Consider the following 15,884-nt stretch of genomic DNA (forward strand, 5'->3'; position numbering starts at 1 on the left):
TCAGAAATTTTAAAATTCAAGTTAAGAACTTTTATCTGAAATGGAGATTTCCCAGTTTTTATACAGAACTGGCTGTGGCTGGCTTTTCTTTAATACTAGAAAGATCAAAAATAAGTATATCTGTATTCAAAGATTCTTGTTTTCAAAGGGATATTAATAAAAAAAGCCGGAGTTGCTCAAAATAATTTTATAAACTGAAGCTGCTCATTGCCAAAATACATTTTTGAAATCCAGTGCCTGTTCTGCTTCATAATGGAGAGGTGTTGCTTACATTGATCTGTATCTCAAGTGACTACTCTTGAGAACTACTTCAGGAATCTTGCTGGTAGAAGGTGATACTACAGGAGGCTTTAAATGTAAAGATCTGGTTAACATTTAAAGTTTTTCTGTCTTTATAGTTCTAAAATCCTGGTACACAGTTACAGCCTACACTAATCCTAAGTAATAGTGATGACAATAATAACAACTGCAAAATATCCTTTTGCTTTTAAAGTACTTTATCTTCTTGCTTTATTTAAAATTTTTTATTTCTTAATATTATTTAATACCAAGTCCTTGTTCAGATTTTTTCATAATGTAAAAAATATCTTTTTATGGTTGATTTGTTTGCATCAGGGTCCAAAGAAAGTCCACACAATTGCATTTGATAAATGTTACTTACATCTGTTTTAATCCATGCCATTAATTGCTTCTGTCCTTAAGATAAATTCCAATAGAGATATAATTTTGAAATTATTATCTTATAGCCTCTTGAAATTGTGTGTGTGTGTGCTGGGGTGGGGCGTTATATTACCAACTTTATTTATTTATTTTTTACTCACAGCCTTAAGAGAACGAACTTACAGTTACGGGGTGGGGGGGGATGGGCTGGGGGTGGGGAGAGTCAGGGAGTGTGGGACTGACATGTACACGCTGCTGTATTTAAAATGGATAACCAACAAGGACCTACTGCATAGCACAGGGAACTCTGCTCAATATTATGTAACAACCTAATTGGGAAAAGAATTTGAAAAAGAATAGGTACATGTATATGTATAACTGAATCACTTTGTTGTACACCTGAAACTAACTCAACATTGTTAATCAACTATACTCCAACATAAAATAAAAAGTTTAAAAAAATAACAACTTTATATATTGTTTCAGTTTTCAATTTTTATGGATTGTCTTTTTTTTTTTTTTTTGAAATTTATTATTGTTATTTGCTTTATAATGGACAGAATAAGTTTAAATTCTAGCAGTGTTGCACTGTTACATACTTTCTCTCTTTTCTTGATTTACACACAGAAGAAGCTAGTATTTCTAAAGCAAAAAACTACCAATTATAAGATGAATAAGTTCTAGGAATCTTATGTACAGCATGATGACTACAGTTAACAACACCGTATTGTATATTTGAAAGTCGCTAAGAGAGTGGATTTTAAATACTCTCACCACACACAAAAAATGGTAACTGTGTGAGGTGGTGGATATGTTAACTAACTTTTACTATAGTAATCATTTCACAATATATGTGTATATGAAATCATCACATTGTACACCTTAAACTTACATAATGTTATATATGTTATTATATCTCAATAAAGCTAGAAAAAAATAAAGAAAAAGAATCCATTAATCATGTCTAATAATTAAGCTATTTGTCTGTTGTTTTATTTTTTTATTAGGGGCCTTCAGAAGGAAGAAATTGTTTTGCTTACCCATGGAGATAGTGTAGACAAAGTAGCCGATGTATTCAAGGTTGTGGCACGTTCTGGGAATATTGTGGCAGGTAAAAATTCTAAAACTTGCAGATTTCATTGTAAAAAATTTATCTGAGAAGCCTATAAGCATATGTTTCTGTATGAGGTACTGTTTTTGATGTTTCTTATTTTTTTAAAGATATTGTAAATGTCGTAGGGTCAACCATTAATTTATGAAGGGTATTTAATAGTAGAAGGATTATCTAGAAGTCACTTACTAGTTTGCTCTGAAATACTTTAAAAAATATTTATTCTAATATGTTTTTCAGACATAAAATACAGCTATTACAACTCAGGAAAAATCTGAGAACTATTTACCTCTCCAGCATGCTGTATTCATAATTGTCCTTTTTTTATGCTTTTCTTAGGTATATATAGGCATGTATCTTGGATGCTATAAAACACCAGACTAAGCATTCAGGGCATTTCTCTGAACCAGGGTTGGCAGACTATTACCTGTGGGTCAAATCCAGCCTGTAGCCTGTTTTTGTATGTTTAGGAACTAAGAATGATTTTTACATTATTAAAGGGTTATAATAAACAACAGGGACTATATGTATGTGTCCCACCAAGCTTAAAGTTTATACTATCTAACCCTTTGTAGGAAGTTTGCCAGCGCATGCTCTAAACCATTTTTTGTTCTCTGTTTTTTTTTGAGGAAGAGGAGTTAATTTTCTGGCAGTTTGTGATTTTTTTTTTTTTTTTTTACTTGCTTACTTGAATAATTGTAATGTAAATAATCACTGGTAATCCTGGATATCTGCAAAAGAAAAAAGTGGGGTTATCAATAAAGTTCTTGTTTGATATGCTACACCTAAAAAGTTGAAAAAAAATTTGTAATGGATAAATTGAATTGAGTATTCTACCTGCAGTTACTTAACAGATTAATGTATTAGCATAGGAATTATCAGGAATGGTTTTTATATTGACAGGTTTTTATTTCGTATACGAGATCAATAGTGGTAGATGAGCTTATGTATTTTAATTCATTCAACAAATATCTGAGTACCCACATGTGCCAGGCACAGTTCTAGGTGCCAGTGAACAAAATGGGCAAAACCTCTGTTTAATGTTATAGTTGGTGAGGGCAGAGATGGAGGAGGTGTGGGACAGACAGAACACAGATAAATACAAAATAAGTCGGGTGTTGGACCCGTTTAAATGCACTGAAAAAATAAATAGAAGAGAAGAGTGTTGTGGAATGTGTGGTTAGGACTGGTACTGTTTTAGATGGGGTATTCAGAGATGGAGATGGTGTTCCTATTAGATGATATTAGACATGGAGGAAGTAAGTGCTGACCCTTTTGGGTATTTGGGGAAAGAGTAAATAGCAGTACAGAGTTCCTGGGATGGGACCTTGTTTAAGGAACAGCAAGGAAGCCACATGGTTACAGCAGAGTAAGCATGGAGTGTGTGGTAGAAGATGAGGTCAGAGAGGTTGTTGGGAACCAGAACACCAGGACCTTTGAGGCCATTGTGAAAATGTTGGCTTTACTCATAGTGAGGTGGAGTTTTGAACAAAGGAGAGAGAGACACAATCTGATTTCAGGATTACCCTGGCTACAGTGAGGAGAAAAGAGACCATTAAATGTAGAAGCAGAGACCAGCTAGAAATCTATGGTAGTAATCAGGAAAGGAGACTGTGTAAGGAACCGAGTGGTAGAGGTAGAAGTGCTTAGGAGTGATTGGGTTCTCATATAGATCTTATACATGTTTTGTTAGACTTATACCAAAGTATTTCATTTGGGGGGGGCGTGCTAATGTTAATTGTATTTTTAATTTAAATTCCACTTGTTCATTGCTGGTATATGGGAAAGCAATGAACTCTTGTGTGTTAACCTTGTATCCAGCAACTTTGTTGTAATCATTTATTAGTTCTATTTCCTTTTCTTGTCCTATGGCATTAGCTAGGACTTTTATTATGATGTTGAAAAGCAATGGTGAGAGGGAACATCCTTACTTTGTTCCTGATCTTAGTGGGAAAGTTTTGAGTTTCTCATGGTTAGGTATGATGTTAGCTGTAGGCTGTAGAAGATAGTCTTTATCAAATTGATGTCCCCCTCTATTTCTAGTCTCCTGAGAGTTTTAATCATGAATGGGTGTTTGGATCTATTTCATATGCTTTTTCTGCATCTATTGATATGATCATATAATTTTTCTTCTTTAGCCTATTGATGTGATGGATTACAGTAATTGGCTCTATTTCTGACAGAAGGATGTTGAAGTATCTTAACTGCAGTAGTTGATTCATGTATTTCTCCCTATAATTATATCAGTTTTTGCCTCATCTATTTTGATGCTTTCCTGTTAGGTGCACACGCATTAAGGATTATTATGTCTTCTTTAGGAATGAACCCCTTTATCATTATATATATGCCCCTCTTTATCCCTGATAACTTTTCTTGGCTGAAGTCTTCTCTGTTTGACATTAATGTATTTACCCATGCTATCTTATAATTAGTGTTATCATGATATATCATTCTCTATCCATTTACTTTTGATCTGTCTTTATATTTAAAGTGGATTTCTTGTAGACAACATATATAGTTAGGTTTTCTTCTTCATCCACTATGACAACCTCTGTCTTTTAATTGATGCATTTAGACTATTGGAGTTTAAAGTGATTATTGATAGTGTTGGATTAATATCTACTATATCTGTTACTGTTTTCTATTTGTTGTCCTTGTTCTTTGCTCGTATTTTTGTCTTCTATTCTTTTTCTCCCTTTTGTGATTTTAATTGAGCATTTTATGTGATCCCATTTTCTCTTTTCTGCATATCAGTTCTATTTCTTTTTTTACTTTTTTTAGAAAAAGTTGCCCTAGATTTTACAATATACATTTACAACTAACCCAAATTCTCTTTGAAATAACACTGTACCACTTCACAAGTAGTGTACCTTATAATAACAAAATAAACCTAATTCTTTTCTCTCATCCCTTGTACATTGCTGTCAATTCATTTCACTTAACAAGTAAGCATGAATAAGCATATCTATCTATAAGCATACATAATTGTATCACTGTTGCTATTATTCTGAATAAAGTTATCTATTAGATCAATTAGGAAGAAGAAAGTTTTAATTTTACCTTTATTTATTCCTTCTCTGATGCTCTTTTTTATGTAGATCCAAGTTTCTGATCTTTATCATTTTCCTTCTCTCTAAAGAACTTTTTTTTTGAATTTTTGAATTTTATTTTATTTATCTTTTTTATACAGCAGGTTCTTATTAGTTATCTATTTTATACATATTAGTGTATACATGTCAATCCCAATCTCCCTATTCATCTCCCCCCCACCACCACTTTCCCCCCGTGGTGTCAATACGTTGGTTCTCTACATCTGTGCCTCTATTGCTGCCCTGCAAACCGATTCCTCTGTACCATTTTTCTAGGTTCCACATATATGCATTATTATACGATACTTGTTTTTCTCTTTCTGACTTACTTCACTCTGTATGAAAGTCTCTAGGTCCATCAACGTCTCTACAAATGACCCAATTTCGTTCCTTATTATGGCTGAGTAATATTCCATTGTATATATGTACCACATCTTCTTTATCCATTTGTCTGTCGATAGGTATTTAGGTTGCTTCCATGACCTGGCTATTGTAAATAGTGCTACAGTGAACATTGAGGTGCATGTGTCTTTCTGAATTACGGTTTTCTCTGGGTATGTGGCCAGTAGTGGGATGGCTGGGTCATACGGTAGTTCTATTTTTAGTTTTTTAAGGAACCTCCATACTGTTCTCCGTAGTGGCTGTATCAGTTTACATTCCCACCAACAGTGCAAGAGGGATCCCTTTTCTCCACACCCTCTCCAGCATTTGTTGGTACATTTTCTGATGATGCCTATTCTAACTGGTGTGAGGTGATACCTCATTGTAGTTTTGATTTGCATTTCTCTAATAATTAGTGGTGTTGAGCAGCTTTTCATGAGCCTCTTGGCCATCTGTATGTCTTCTTTGGAGAAATGTCTGTTTAGGTCTTCTGCCCATTTTTTGATTGGGTTGTTTGTTTTTTTTACTGTTGAGCTGCATGAGCTGTGTATATATTTTGGAGATTAATCCTTTGTCCATTGATTCGTTTGCAAATATTTTCTCCCATTCTGAAGATTGCCTTTTTGTCTTGTTTATAGTTTCCTTTGTTGTGCAAAAGCTTTTAAGTTTCATTAGGTCCCATTTGTTTATTTTTGTTTTTATTTCCATTACTCTAGGAGGTGGGTCAAAAAAGAGGTTGCTGTGATTTATGTCAAAAAGTGTTCTTCTTATGTTTTCCTCTAAGAGTTTTATAGTGTCTGGCCTTACATTTAGGCCTCTAATCCATTTTGAGTTTATTTTTCTGTATGGAGTTATGGAGTGTTCTAATTTCATTCTTTTACATGTAGCTGTCCTGTTTTCCCAGCACCACTTATTGAAGAGGCTGTCTTTTCTCCACTGTATATTCTTGCCTCCTTTATCAAAGATACGGTGACCATATATGTGTGGGTTTATCTCTGGGTTTTCTATCCTGTTCCATTGATCTTTATTTCTGTTTTTGTGCCAGTACCATATTGTCTTGATTACTGTGTAGCTTTGTAGTATAGTCTGAAGTCAGGGAGTCTGATTCCTCCAGCTCCGTTTTTTTCCCGCAAGACTGCTTTGGCTATTCGGGGTCTTTTGTGTCTCCGAATTTTAAGTTTTTTTTGTTCTAGTTCTGTAAAAAAATGCCACTGGTAATTTGATAGGGATTGCATTGAACCTATAGATTGCCTTGGGTAGTACAGTCCTTTTCACAATATTGATTCTTCCAATCCAAGAACATGGTATATCTCTGCATCTGTTTGTGTCATCTTTGATTTCTTTCATCAGTGTCTTATAGTTTTCAGAGTACAGGTCTTTTAACTCCTTAGGCAGGTTTATTCCTAAGTATTTTATTCTATTTGTTGCAGTGGTGAATGGGATTGTTTCCTTAATTTCTCTTTCTGATCTTTTGTTGTTAGTTTATAGGAATGCAAGAAATTTCTGTGCATTAATTTTGCATCCTGCAACTGTACCAGTTTCATTCATTAGCTCTAGTAGTTACCTGCTGGCATCTTTAGGATTCTCTATGTATAGTATGTCATCTGCAAACAGTGACAGTTTTACTTCTTCTTTTCCAATTTGTATTCCTTTTATTTCTTTTTCTTCTCTGATTGCCGTGGCTATGACTTCCAAAACTGTGTTGAATAATAGTGGCGAGAGTGGATATCCTTGTCTCGTTCCTGATCTTAGAGGAAATGCTTTCAGTTTTTCACCATTGAGAATGATGTTTGTTGTGGGTTTGTCATATATGGCTTTTATTATGTTCAGGTAGGTTCCCTCTATGCCTACTTTCTGGAGAGTTTTTATTGTAAATGGGTGTTGTATTTTGTCAAAAGCTTTTTCTGCGTCTATTGAAATGATCATATGGTTTTTATTCTTCAATTTGTTAATATGGTGTATCACATTGATTGATTTGCGTATATTGAAGAATCCTTGCATCCCTGGGATAAATCCCACTTGATCACGGTGTATGATCCTTTTAATGTGTTGCTGGATTCTGTTTGCTAGTATTTTGTTGAGGATTTTTGCATGTATATTCATCAGTGATATTGGTCTGTAATTTTCTTTTTTGCTAGTATCTTTGTCTGATTTTGGTATCAGGGTGATGGTGGCCTCATAGAATGAGTTTGGGAGTGTTCCTTCCTCTGCAATTTTTTGGAAGAGTTTGAGAAGGATGGGTGTTAGCTCTTCTCTAAATGTTTGATAGGGTTCACCTGTGAAGCCATCTGGTCCTGGACTTTTCTTTGCTGGAAGATGTTTAATCACAGTTTCAAGTTCATTACTTGTGATTGGTCTGTTCATATTTTTTGTTTCTTCCTGGTTCAGTCTTGGAAGGTTATATCTTTCTAAGAATTTGTCCATTTCTTCCAGGTTGTCCATTTTATTGGCATGGAATTGCTTGTAGTAGCCTCTTAGGATGCTTTGTATTTCTGTGTTGTCTGTTTTAACTTCTCCTTTTTCATTTCTAATTTTATTGATTTGAGTCCTCTCCCTGTTGATGAGTCTGGCCAGTGGTTTATCAATTTTGTTTATCTTCTTAAAGAACCAGCTTTTAGTTTTATTGATCTTGCTATTGTTTTCTGTTTCTATTTCATTTATTTCTGATCTGATCTTTATGATTTCTTTCCTTTTACTAACTTTGGATTTTGCTTGTTCTTCTTTCTCTAGTTCCTTTATGTGTAAGGTTAGATTGTTTATTTGAGATTTTTCTTGTTTCTTGAGGTAGGTATGTATTGCTATAAATTTCCCTCTTAGCACTGCTTTTGCTGCATCCCATAGGTTTTGGATCATCGTGTTTTCGTTGTCACTTGTCTCTAGGTATTTTTTGATTTCCTCTTTGATTTCTTAAGTGATCTCTTGGTTATTTAGTAACTTATTGTTTAGCCTCCATGTGTTTGTGTTTTTTATGTTTTTTTTTTCCCTGTAATTCATTTCTACTCTCATAGCTTTGTGGTCGGAAAAGATGTTGATATGATTTCAGTTTTCTTAAATTTACTGAGGCTTGATTTGTGACCCAAGATGTGATCTATCCTGGAGAATGTTCCGTGTGCAAATGAGAAGAAAGTGTAATCTGCTGTTTTTGGATGGAATGTCCTATAAATATCAATTAACTCTATCTCGTCTATTGTGTAATTTAAAGCTTGTGTTTCCTTATTAATTTTCTGCCTGGATGATATGTCCATTGGTGTAAGTAAGGTGTTAAAGTCCCCCACTATTATCGTGTTACTGTTGATTTCTTCTTTTATAGCTGTTAGCAGTTACCTTACGTATTGGGGTGCGCCTATGTTGGGTGCATATATATTTATAATTGTTATATTTTCTTCTTGGATTGATCCCCCCTTGATCATCCTGCCTTGTCTCTTGTAACATTCTTTATTTTAAAGTCTATTTTATGTGATACGAGTATTGCTACTCCTGCTTTCTTTTGATTTCCATTTGCATGGAATATCTTTTTCCATCTCCTCACTTTCAGTCTGTTTGTGTCTGTAGGTCTGATGTGAGTCTCTTGTAGACAGTATATATATGGGTCTTGCTCTTGTATCCATTCATTGAGCCTGTGTCTTTTGGTTGGAGCATTTAATCCATTCACATTTAAGGTAATTATCGATATGTATGTTCCTATTAACATTTTCTTAATTGTTTTGGGTTTGTTTTTGTAGGTCCTTTTCTTCTCTTGTGTTTCCCACTTAGAGAAGTTCCTTTAGCATTTGTTGTAGAGCTGGTTTGGTGGTGCTGAATTCTCTTAGCTTTTGCTTGTCTGTAAAGCTTTTGATTTCTCTGTCAAATCTGAATGAGATCCTTGCTGGCTAGAGTAATCTTGGTTGTAGGTTCTTCCCTTTCATCACTTTAAGTATATCATGCCACTCCCTTCTGGCTTGTAGAGTTTCTGCTGAGAAATCAGCTGTTAACCTTATGGGAGTTCCCTTGTATGTTCTTTGTCTTTTTTCCCTTGTTGCTTTCAATAATTTTTCCTTGTCTTTAATTTTTGTCAAATTGAGTATGTGTCTAGGTGTGTTTCTCCTTGGGTTTATCCTGCCTGGGACTCTCTGCTCTTCCTGGATTTGGATGGCTATATCCTTTCCCATGTTAGGGAAGCTTTCAACTATAATCACTTCAAATATTTTCTCAGGTCCTTTCTCTCTTTGTTCTCCTTCTGGGACCCCTGTAATGCGAATGTTGTTGTGTTTAATGTTGTCCCAGAGGTCTCTTAGGCTGTCTTCATTTCCTTTCATTCTTTTTTTTTCATTCTGTTCTGCGGCAGTCAATTTCACCATTCTCTCTTCCAGGTCACTTATCTGTTCTTCGACCTCTGTTATTCTGCTGTTGTTTCCTTCTAGTGTATTTTTCATTTCCGTTGTTGTATTCTTCATCTCTTTCTTTGTTCTTTTATTCTTCTAGGTGTTTGTTCTTTAATTCTTCTAGGTCTTTGTTATACATTTCTTGCATCTTCTCGATCTTTGCCTCCATTCTTTTTCCGAGGTCCTGGATCATCTTCACTATCATTATTCTGAATTCTTTTTTTGGAAGGTTGCCTGTCTGCATTTAGTTGTTTTTCTGGGGTTTTATGTTGTTCCTTCATCTGGTACAAAGTCCTCTGCCTTTTCATCTTGTCTATCTTTCTGTGAATGTGGTTTTCCTTCCAGAGGCTGCAGAATTGTAGTTCTTGCTTCTGCTGTCTGCCCTCTGGTGGATGAGGCTATCTAAGTGTCTTGTGCAGGCTTCCTGATGGGACAGACTGGTGTTGGGTAGAGCTCTGTGTTGCTCTGGCTGGCAGAGCTCAGTAAAACTTTAATCTTCTTGTCTGTTGATGAGTGGGTCTGGGTTCCCTCCTGTTGGTTTTTTGGCCTGAGGTACCCAGCACTGGAGCCCACCCAGCTCTTTGGTGGGGCTAATGGCAGACTCTGGGAGGGCTCAAGCCAAGGAGTACTTCCCAGAACTTCTGTTGTCAGTGTCCTTGTCCCTATGGTGAGACACAGCCACCCCCCACCTCTGCAGGAGACCCTCCAACACTAGTAGGTAGGTCTGGTTCAGTCTCCTATGGATCACTCCTCCTTCCCCGGGTCCCGACGCACACACTACTTAGTGTGTGCCCTACAAGAGTGGAGTCTCTTGTTTCCCCCAGTCCTGTCGAAGTCCTGCAGTCAAATCACGCTAGCCTTCAAAGTCTGATTCTCTAGGAATTCCTCCTCCTGTTGCCGGACCCCCAGGTTGGGAAGCCTGACGTGTGGCTCAGTACCTTCACTCCAGTGGGTGGACTTCTGTGGTATAATTGTTCTCCAGTTTGTGAGTCACCCACCCTGCAGTTATGGGATTTGCTTTTATTGTGATTACGCCCCTCCTACCGTCTCATTGTGGCTTCTCCTTTGTCTTTGGATGTGGGGTATCTTTTTTGATGAGTTCCAGTGTCTTCCTGTCAGTTACTGTTCAGCAGTTAGTTGTGATTCCAGTGCTCTTGCAAGAGGGAGTCAGTGCACGTCCTTCTACTCCACCATCTTGAACCAATCTTCCTAAAGAACTTCTTTTAATATTTCTTGCAAGGTAGTCTTCTGGCAACAAACGGCCTCAATTTTTGTTAGTTTGAGAAAGTTTTCTTTTTTTCCTGCATTTTTGAAGTGTAATTTCTCAGGGCACAGAATTTTAGGTTGGTGGGTTTTTTTCTCCCAACTGTTTTTAAAATTTAACTTTTCCAGCTTTATTGAGGTATAATTGACAAAATTGTAAAATATTTAAAGGGTACAATGTGATGATTTGATATACATTGTGAAAGGATTTTTCCCCACTGAGTTAATTATATCCATCACCTCACATACAGTTGATCCTTGAAAAACACGGTTTTGAACTGTGTGGGTCAACTTATACGTGGATTTTTTTCGCTAAATGTGTCCTTCAGTATTATGTGATCTGTGGTTGGTTGAAACTGTGGATGTGGAATTGCAGATCCAGAGGGCTGACTGTAAAGTTATATGCAGATTTTTGACTGCACAAAGCGTAGGTAACCCTAAGCCTTGCATTGTTCAAGGGTCAACTGTAATTACTTTTTTTTGGTGAGAACATTTAATTTCTACTCTCTTAACACTGTATTGGATCACTGAAATTTGCTATTAGCTATAGTCACCATATTATACATTAGATCCTCAGACCTTATTCATCTTAAACCCAAGAATTTGTACCCTTTAACCAACCTCTCCCTATTCCCCTCATACCCCAGTTCCTAGGTCACCACTTTTCTACTTTGCCACTTTTGGTAGAGATTGAATTCAGTCTGTAGATTACTTTGGTGAGAATTGACATTTTAGTAGTAGTAATTCTTCTAATCCATGAACATGGAATATCTTTTTATTTTTTCCTTCCTCAGTTTCTTTCATCAAAGTCTTACAATGTTCAGTGTACAGATCTTTCACCTTTTTGGTTAAATTTATTCCTAAGTGTTTTATTCTTTTTGATTTTGTTGATGGCAATGTTTTCTTAATTTCTGCTGCTGATAGTTTGTTGTTGGTACACACACAATTGATTTCTGTAGGTTGATTTTCTTTTCTGCAAGCTTGCTGAAATAATTTATTAGTTCTAACAGCATTTTGGTAGAATCTGTAGGGCTTCCTAGAGACAGTGTTGTGGCATCTGCAAATAGACAGTTTTACTTTTTCGTTTTCAATATGGATGATTTTATTTCTTTTTTTGGCCTGACTGGTCTGGCTAGGACGTCCAATACTTTGTTGAATTCTTGTTTTGTTCCTGATCTTAGAAGAAAAGCTTTTCACCACTGAGTATGTTAATTGTGGACTTGTTGTATATGGCCTTTATTATGTTGAGGTACGTTCCTTCTCTACCCAGTTTGTTGAGAGTTTTTATCACGTATGATGTTGAATTTTATCTATTGCTTTTTCTGTATCTATTGAGATGACCATATTTTTATCTTTCATTTTGTCAGTGTGATATATCACACTGATTGTCAGATGTTGAAACCCTGGAATAATATCTCAGAGCCATAGATACGGGGAAGTACATGTCTATGTAAAACATCTAACCTAACATCTGCTGCTTTATAGATGATAAAGTGTCAGAAACACATTAATCAAGTCAATGAAGTTATATTTAGTTAATAGTACCCAAGAAAGAAACACTTGGAATATTCTGATAGGTTTAATGTATGAGGATATTCTAATATAGAAAATTGGTACCTGCATATTGCATGTGAAGGCATATGGGACCGAGATCTAAAATCGAGTTATCACTGCATTAAATAGACAAGACAATTGCAGTGACCTAGGTAGAGAAGTGAGGGTACTGTGAATTATCTCTGTAGGACTTATTTCAAGGTCATGTAGTTCATTAATTGCTGTATAAGGAAAGACCTTTATAAAGCTGCACCATGGTAATGTAGTTTTTATTTGTATTTTTTTTCCGCATAGCTAAAAATCCACTAATTTGTATCAGTTTCCACATTTATGGAGGAAGAAGTTGTGAGGAATTACTGTGGGTTCTGGTTGAGTCTTTTCAATAGGAAAAATTTTTAATTTATGATTATTTTCTCTATAAAGGTATAGCAAATGAATCTAAAAAATTATATGGAGTCCAGTTCCACCCTGAAGTTGGCCTTACAGAAAATGGGAAAGTAATACTGAAAAATTTCCTCTTCGACATAGCTGGGTGCAGTGGGACCTTCACTGTGCAGAACAGAGAACTTGAGTGCATTCGAGAGATCAAAGAGAGAGTCGGCACATCAAAAGTTTTGGTAAGCAATTTACATCTGAAAGTCTATAAATTTATGTCAGTGATATTAGAACTCAGAGTTGGCTTACTCAGCATAGCCCTTAAATTTTGACTGGGTGATCATGTGCTTTTGAGTTGCACTGTTTCAGAGTGCTCTTTCAGTTACCATACATACCTTTCGTACAGACAGTGGTTGTTTTTGTTTTTGTTTTGTTTTGTTTTTTTGGCTGTGCGGCACAGCTTGTGGGATTTTAGTTCCCCGACCAGGGATTGAACCTGGGTCCTTGGCAGTGAGCATGGAGTCCTTACCACTGGACCGCAGGGAATTCCCCAAACAGTGTTTTTAGGTAGTAATTTAAGCTGATAACTTTTATCTTCTTTTTCTTTATTCTACTCAGTTTGACTTTTCATTTCACCCTGTAGGTTTTGCTCAGTGGTGGAGTAGACTCAACAGTTTGTACAGCTTTGTTGAATCGTGCTTTGAACCAAGAGCAAGTCATTGCTGTGCACATTGATAATGGCTTTATGAGAAAACGAGAAAGTCAGTCTGTTGAAGAGGCCCTCAAAAAGCTTGGAATTCAAGTCAAAGGTATTGAACTCCAGAAAAGTTAATTTACTTGTCAGAACTCTTGTTTAATCAAATCTAGCGTATGATTAAGTGAGCACATTGCCTTTAACCAAGTACAGTTTTCCCACTAAGCTGATGGTTGAAAATGTTTTTTGTTTTTACCTTGTAATTACTTTTGGTTCAAGAGGGGTCACAGTATAAATTTGGAAACTTGATTACTCCTAATGTTATATATACATCAGTAAGTTACCATTTTCCTGCTACTATTCTGTTCTTTTTGTTCATCTTCTTAGGCCTTAACTGCTTTTACGTTTGTGGATATCTTTTATACTTTAAAAAAACAAGATGTAAGCAATAGCTATAGTGAAATTAAGTCAGTAGTTTAATGATATAAACTACATATTATTGATTTAATTGGAATTGATGCCAAAAGGTTGAGTATAAAATGAAGAGTTGTAGTTAAACATGAAGTAAAGATGAGTCTATTTCTTTCTCCTTTGGAAACGTCACTAAAATAACAGTACAGTCATAAAACATGTATAATGCCAGAAAGATGAGGAATAGGGAGGAGGTAATAGCAGTCTGATGGTTTCAACAAAATGTTGGAAAGTGGAAAGCAGATGGATTATGCAGATTTTGTCTGTTAAGCTAATGAAGCTTAAATTTCAGGACTGCTCACTAGCCAAGCCTTTTCCAAAATCTGGGGAAGGACCCTAGTAGTGTCTTCTCATAGTTACAATTTTTATGCAATTTGCAAGTAAGATATTTTAATAATTTGCAGTTAAGTTAGATTACTTTTTCTTTCCACTCTAACTTGCTCTCTTTTGGGTGGTTTTGTAGTGGCTGCAGGCATTTTGGGATTGCTCTAAGAAAACATTGAGTTGGGGATACATTTAGTCCGGCTTTGGTGCTATATTTGTGATTTGCAGTGTTTCTGTGTATAGTTGATAGTTTATGATAGCCGTGCTAGTATTAACTTGTGATTTAAAAAATGCCTGATTTGTTATTCTTTTTCTTGAAGGGGGCATCCAAATTGTTTAAGTTTCAGCCCCACAGAAATCTGCATCTGTCCTTGTTAACTGACATAGTAGAATAGAGGACTCCAAAACCTTGGGGTGTGGGGTGAGGGAAGGAAGCCAACAAAACAGAAGACTTATGTGTAGGCTCAGGAGTTGGAAACATTGGCTCCCCTATGGGGCCTGGTTCACTGGGTTAGCCTAAAATGGATTGGTTAAAAATCTGAGAAGCAGATCCTTTTTCCTTAAAACAGGAACACACTGCTGCTATCCCCCTCATCAGAAGACTGTGGATTTATTCTCTAGAGACTCTAGGCTAAACAAGAGAGATTTTGGTCTTGGGCATATCAATACCAGGCATAGCTGAGGGTGGAAGTAAGACTAAGTAAAAATCTTATGTACTGAATTGTATCTCCCTCCCCCTTGCCACTTCCTCTATTCAAACTATCACAATGCTGATAAGCAGGAAATCGGAGGTGTCTTCTCTGGGTAATTGACCAGCTTAAGAGAAAGACCTACAAATTGACTGATGTCCTCCAGTGAAGTAGCCAGGTGCCTTGGCATCTTATAGTGAAGCCCACCAATTGTTCAGCCTTACTACCAAATAAAGATCCTAGTTTTTTTAATTCTTTGCTCTTTAAAAGGACAGCCAGGGGTGACGTTTGAGTGGGAGGCGGGGCCTAGGCTCAGGGCACATGCAGCCAGAAAAGACCTTCGGGGCAGGGCCTAGGCAGGGCGATATTCAAGAATGGGGCGGGGCCTCTGCTTAGGACCTCTGCGGAAGGGGAGAGGCAGCACGGCCAAAGGGGGGCCTCTGGAGTGTGGGGTTTGGAGAGACCGCAGAAGGTAGAAGAACTACAATCCTGCAGCCTGTTGAACAAAAACCACCTTCACAGAAAGACAGACAAAATGAAAAGGTAGAGAATTATGTACCAGATGAAGGAACAAGATGAAACCCCAGAAAAACAATTAAATGAAGTGAAGATAGGGAACCTTCCAAAAAAAGAATTCAGAATAACGATAGTGAAGATGATCCAGGACCTCGGAAAAAGAATGGAGGCAAAGGTCGAGAAGATCCAAGAAATGTTTAACTAAGACCTAGAAGAATTAAAGAACAAACACCTAGAAGAATTGAAGAACGAACAGATAAACAGTACAATAACTGAAATGAAAAATACACTAGAAGGAAACAATAGCAGAATAACTGAGTCTGAAGAACAGATAAGTGACCTGGAAGACAGAATGGTGGAATTCACTGCCGTGGAACCGAATAAAGAAAAAAGAAT

At 36.4% G+C, this 15,884-nt stretch overlaps 1 protein-coding gene across 1 annotated transcript in view; it reads left to right on the forward strand.

Moving 5' to 3' along the window:
* GMPS (guanine monophosphate synthase) overlaps positions 1 to 15,884 on the forward strand; it is a 91,206-nt gene that overhangs the window by 46,230 nt on the left and 29,092 nt on the right. Inside the window, exons 5-7 of the mRNA XM_068546138.1 lie at positions 1,668 to 1,771; positions 12,843 to 13,036; positions 13,438 to 13,603. Of these exons, the coding sequence (XP_068402239.1) occupies positions 1,668 to 1,771; positions 12,843 to 13,036; positions 13,438 to 13,603 (464 nt within the window). The remainder of the gene's footprint in view (positions 1 to 1,667; positions 1,772 to 12,842; positions 13,037 to 13,437; positions 13,604 to 15,884) is intronic.

The sequence above is a fragment of the Eschrichtius robustus genome, chromosome 6, assembly GCF_028021215.1.
Source record: "Eschrichtius robustus isolate mEscRob2 chromosome 6, mEscRob2.pri, whole genome shotgun sequence".
In the NCBI taxonomy this organism is placed as follows: domain Eukaryota; kingdom Metazoa; phylum Chordata; class Mammalia; order Artiodactyla; family Eschrichtiidae; genus Eschrichtius; species Eschrichtius robustus.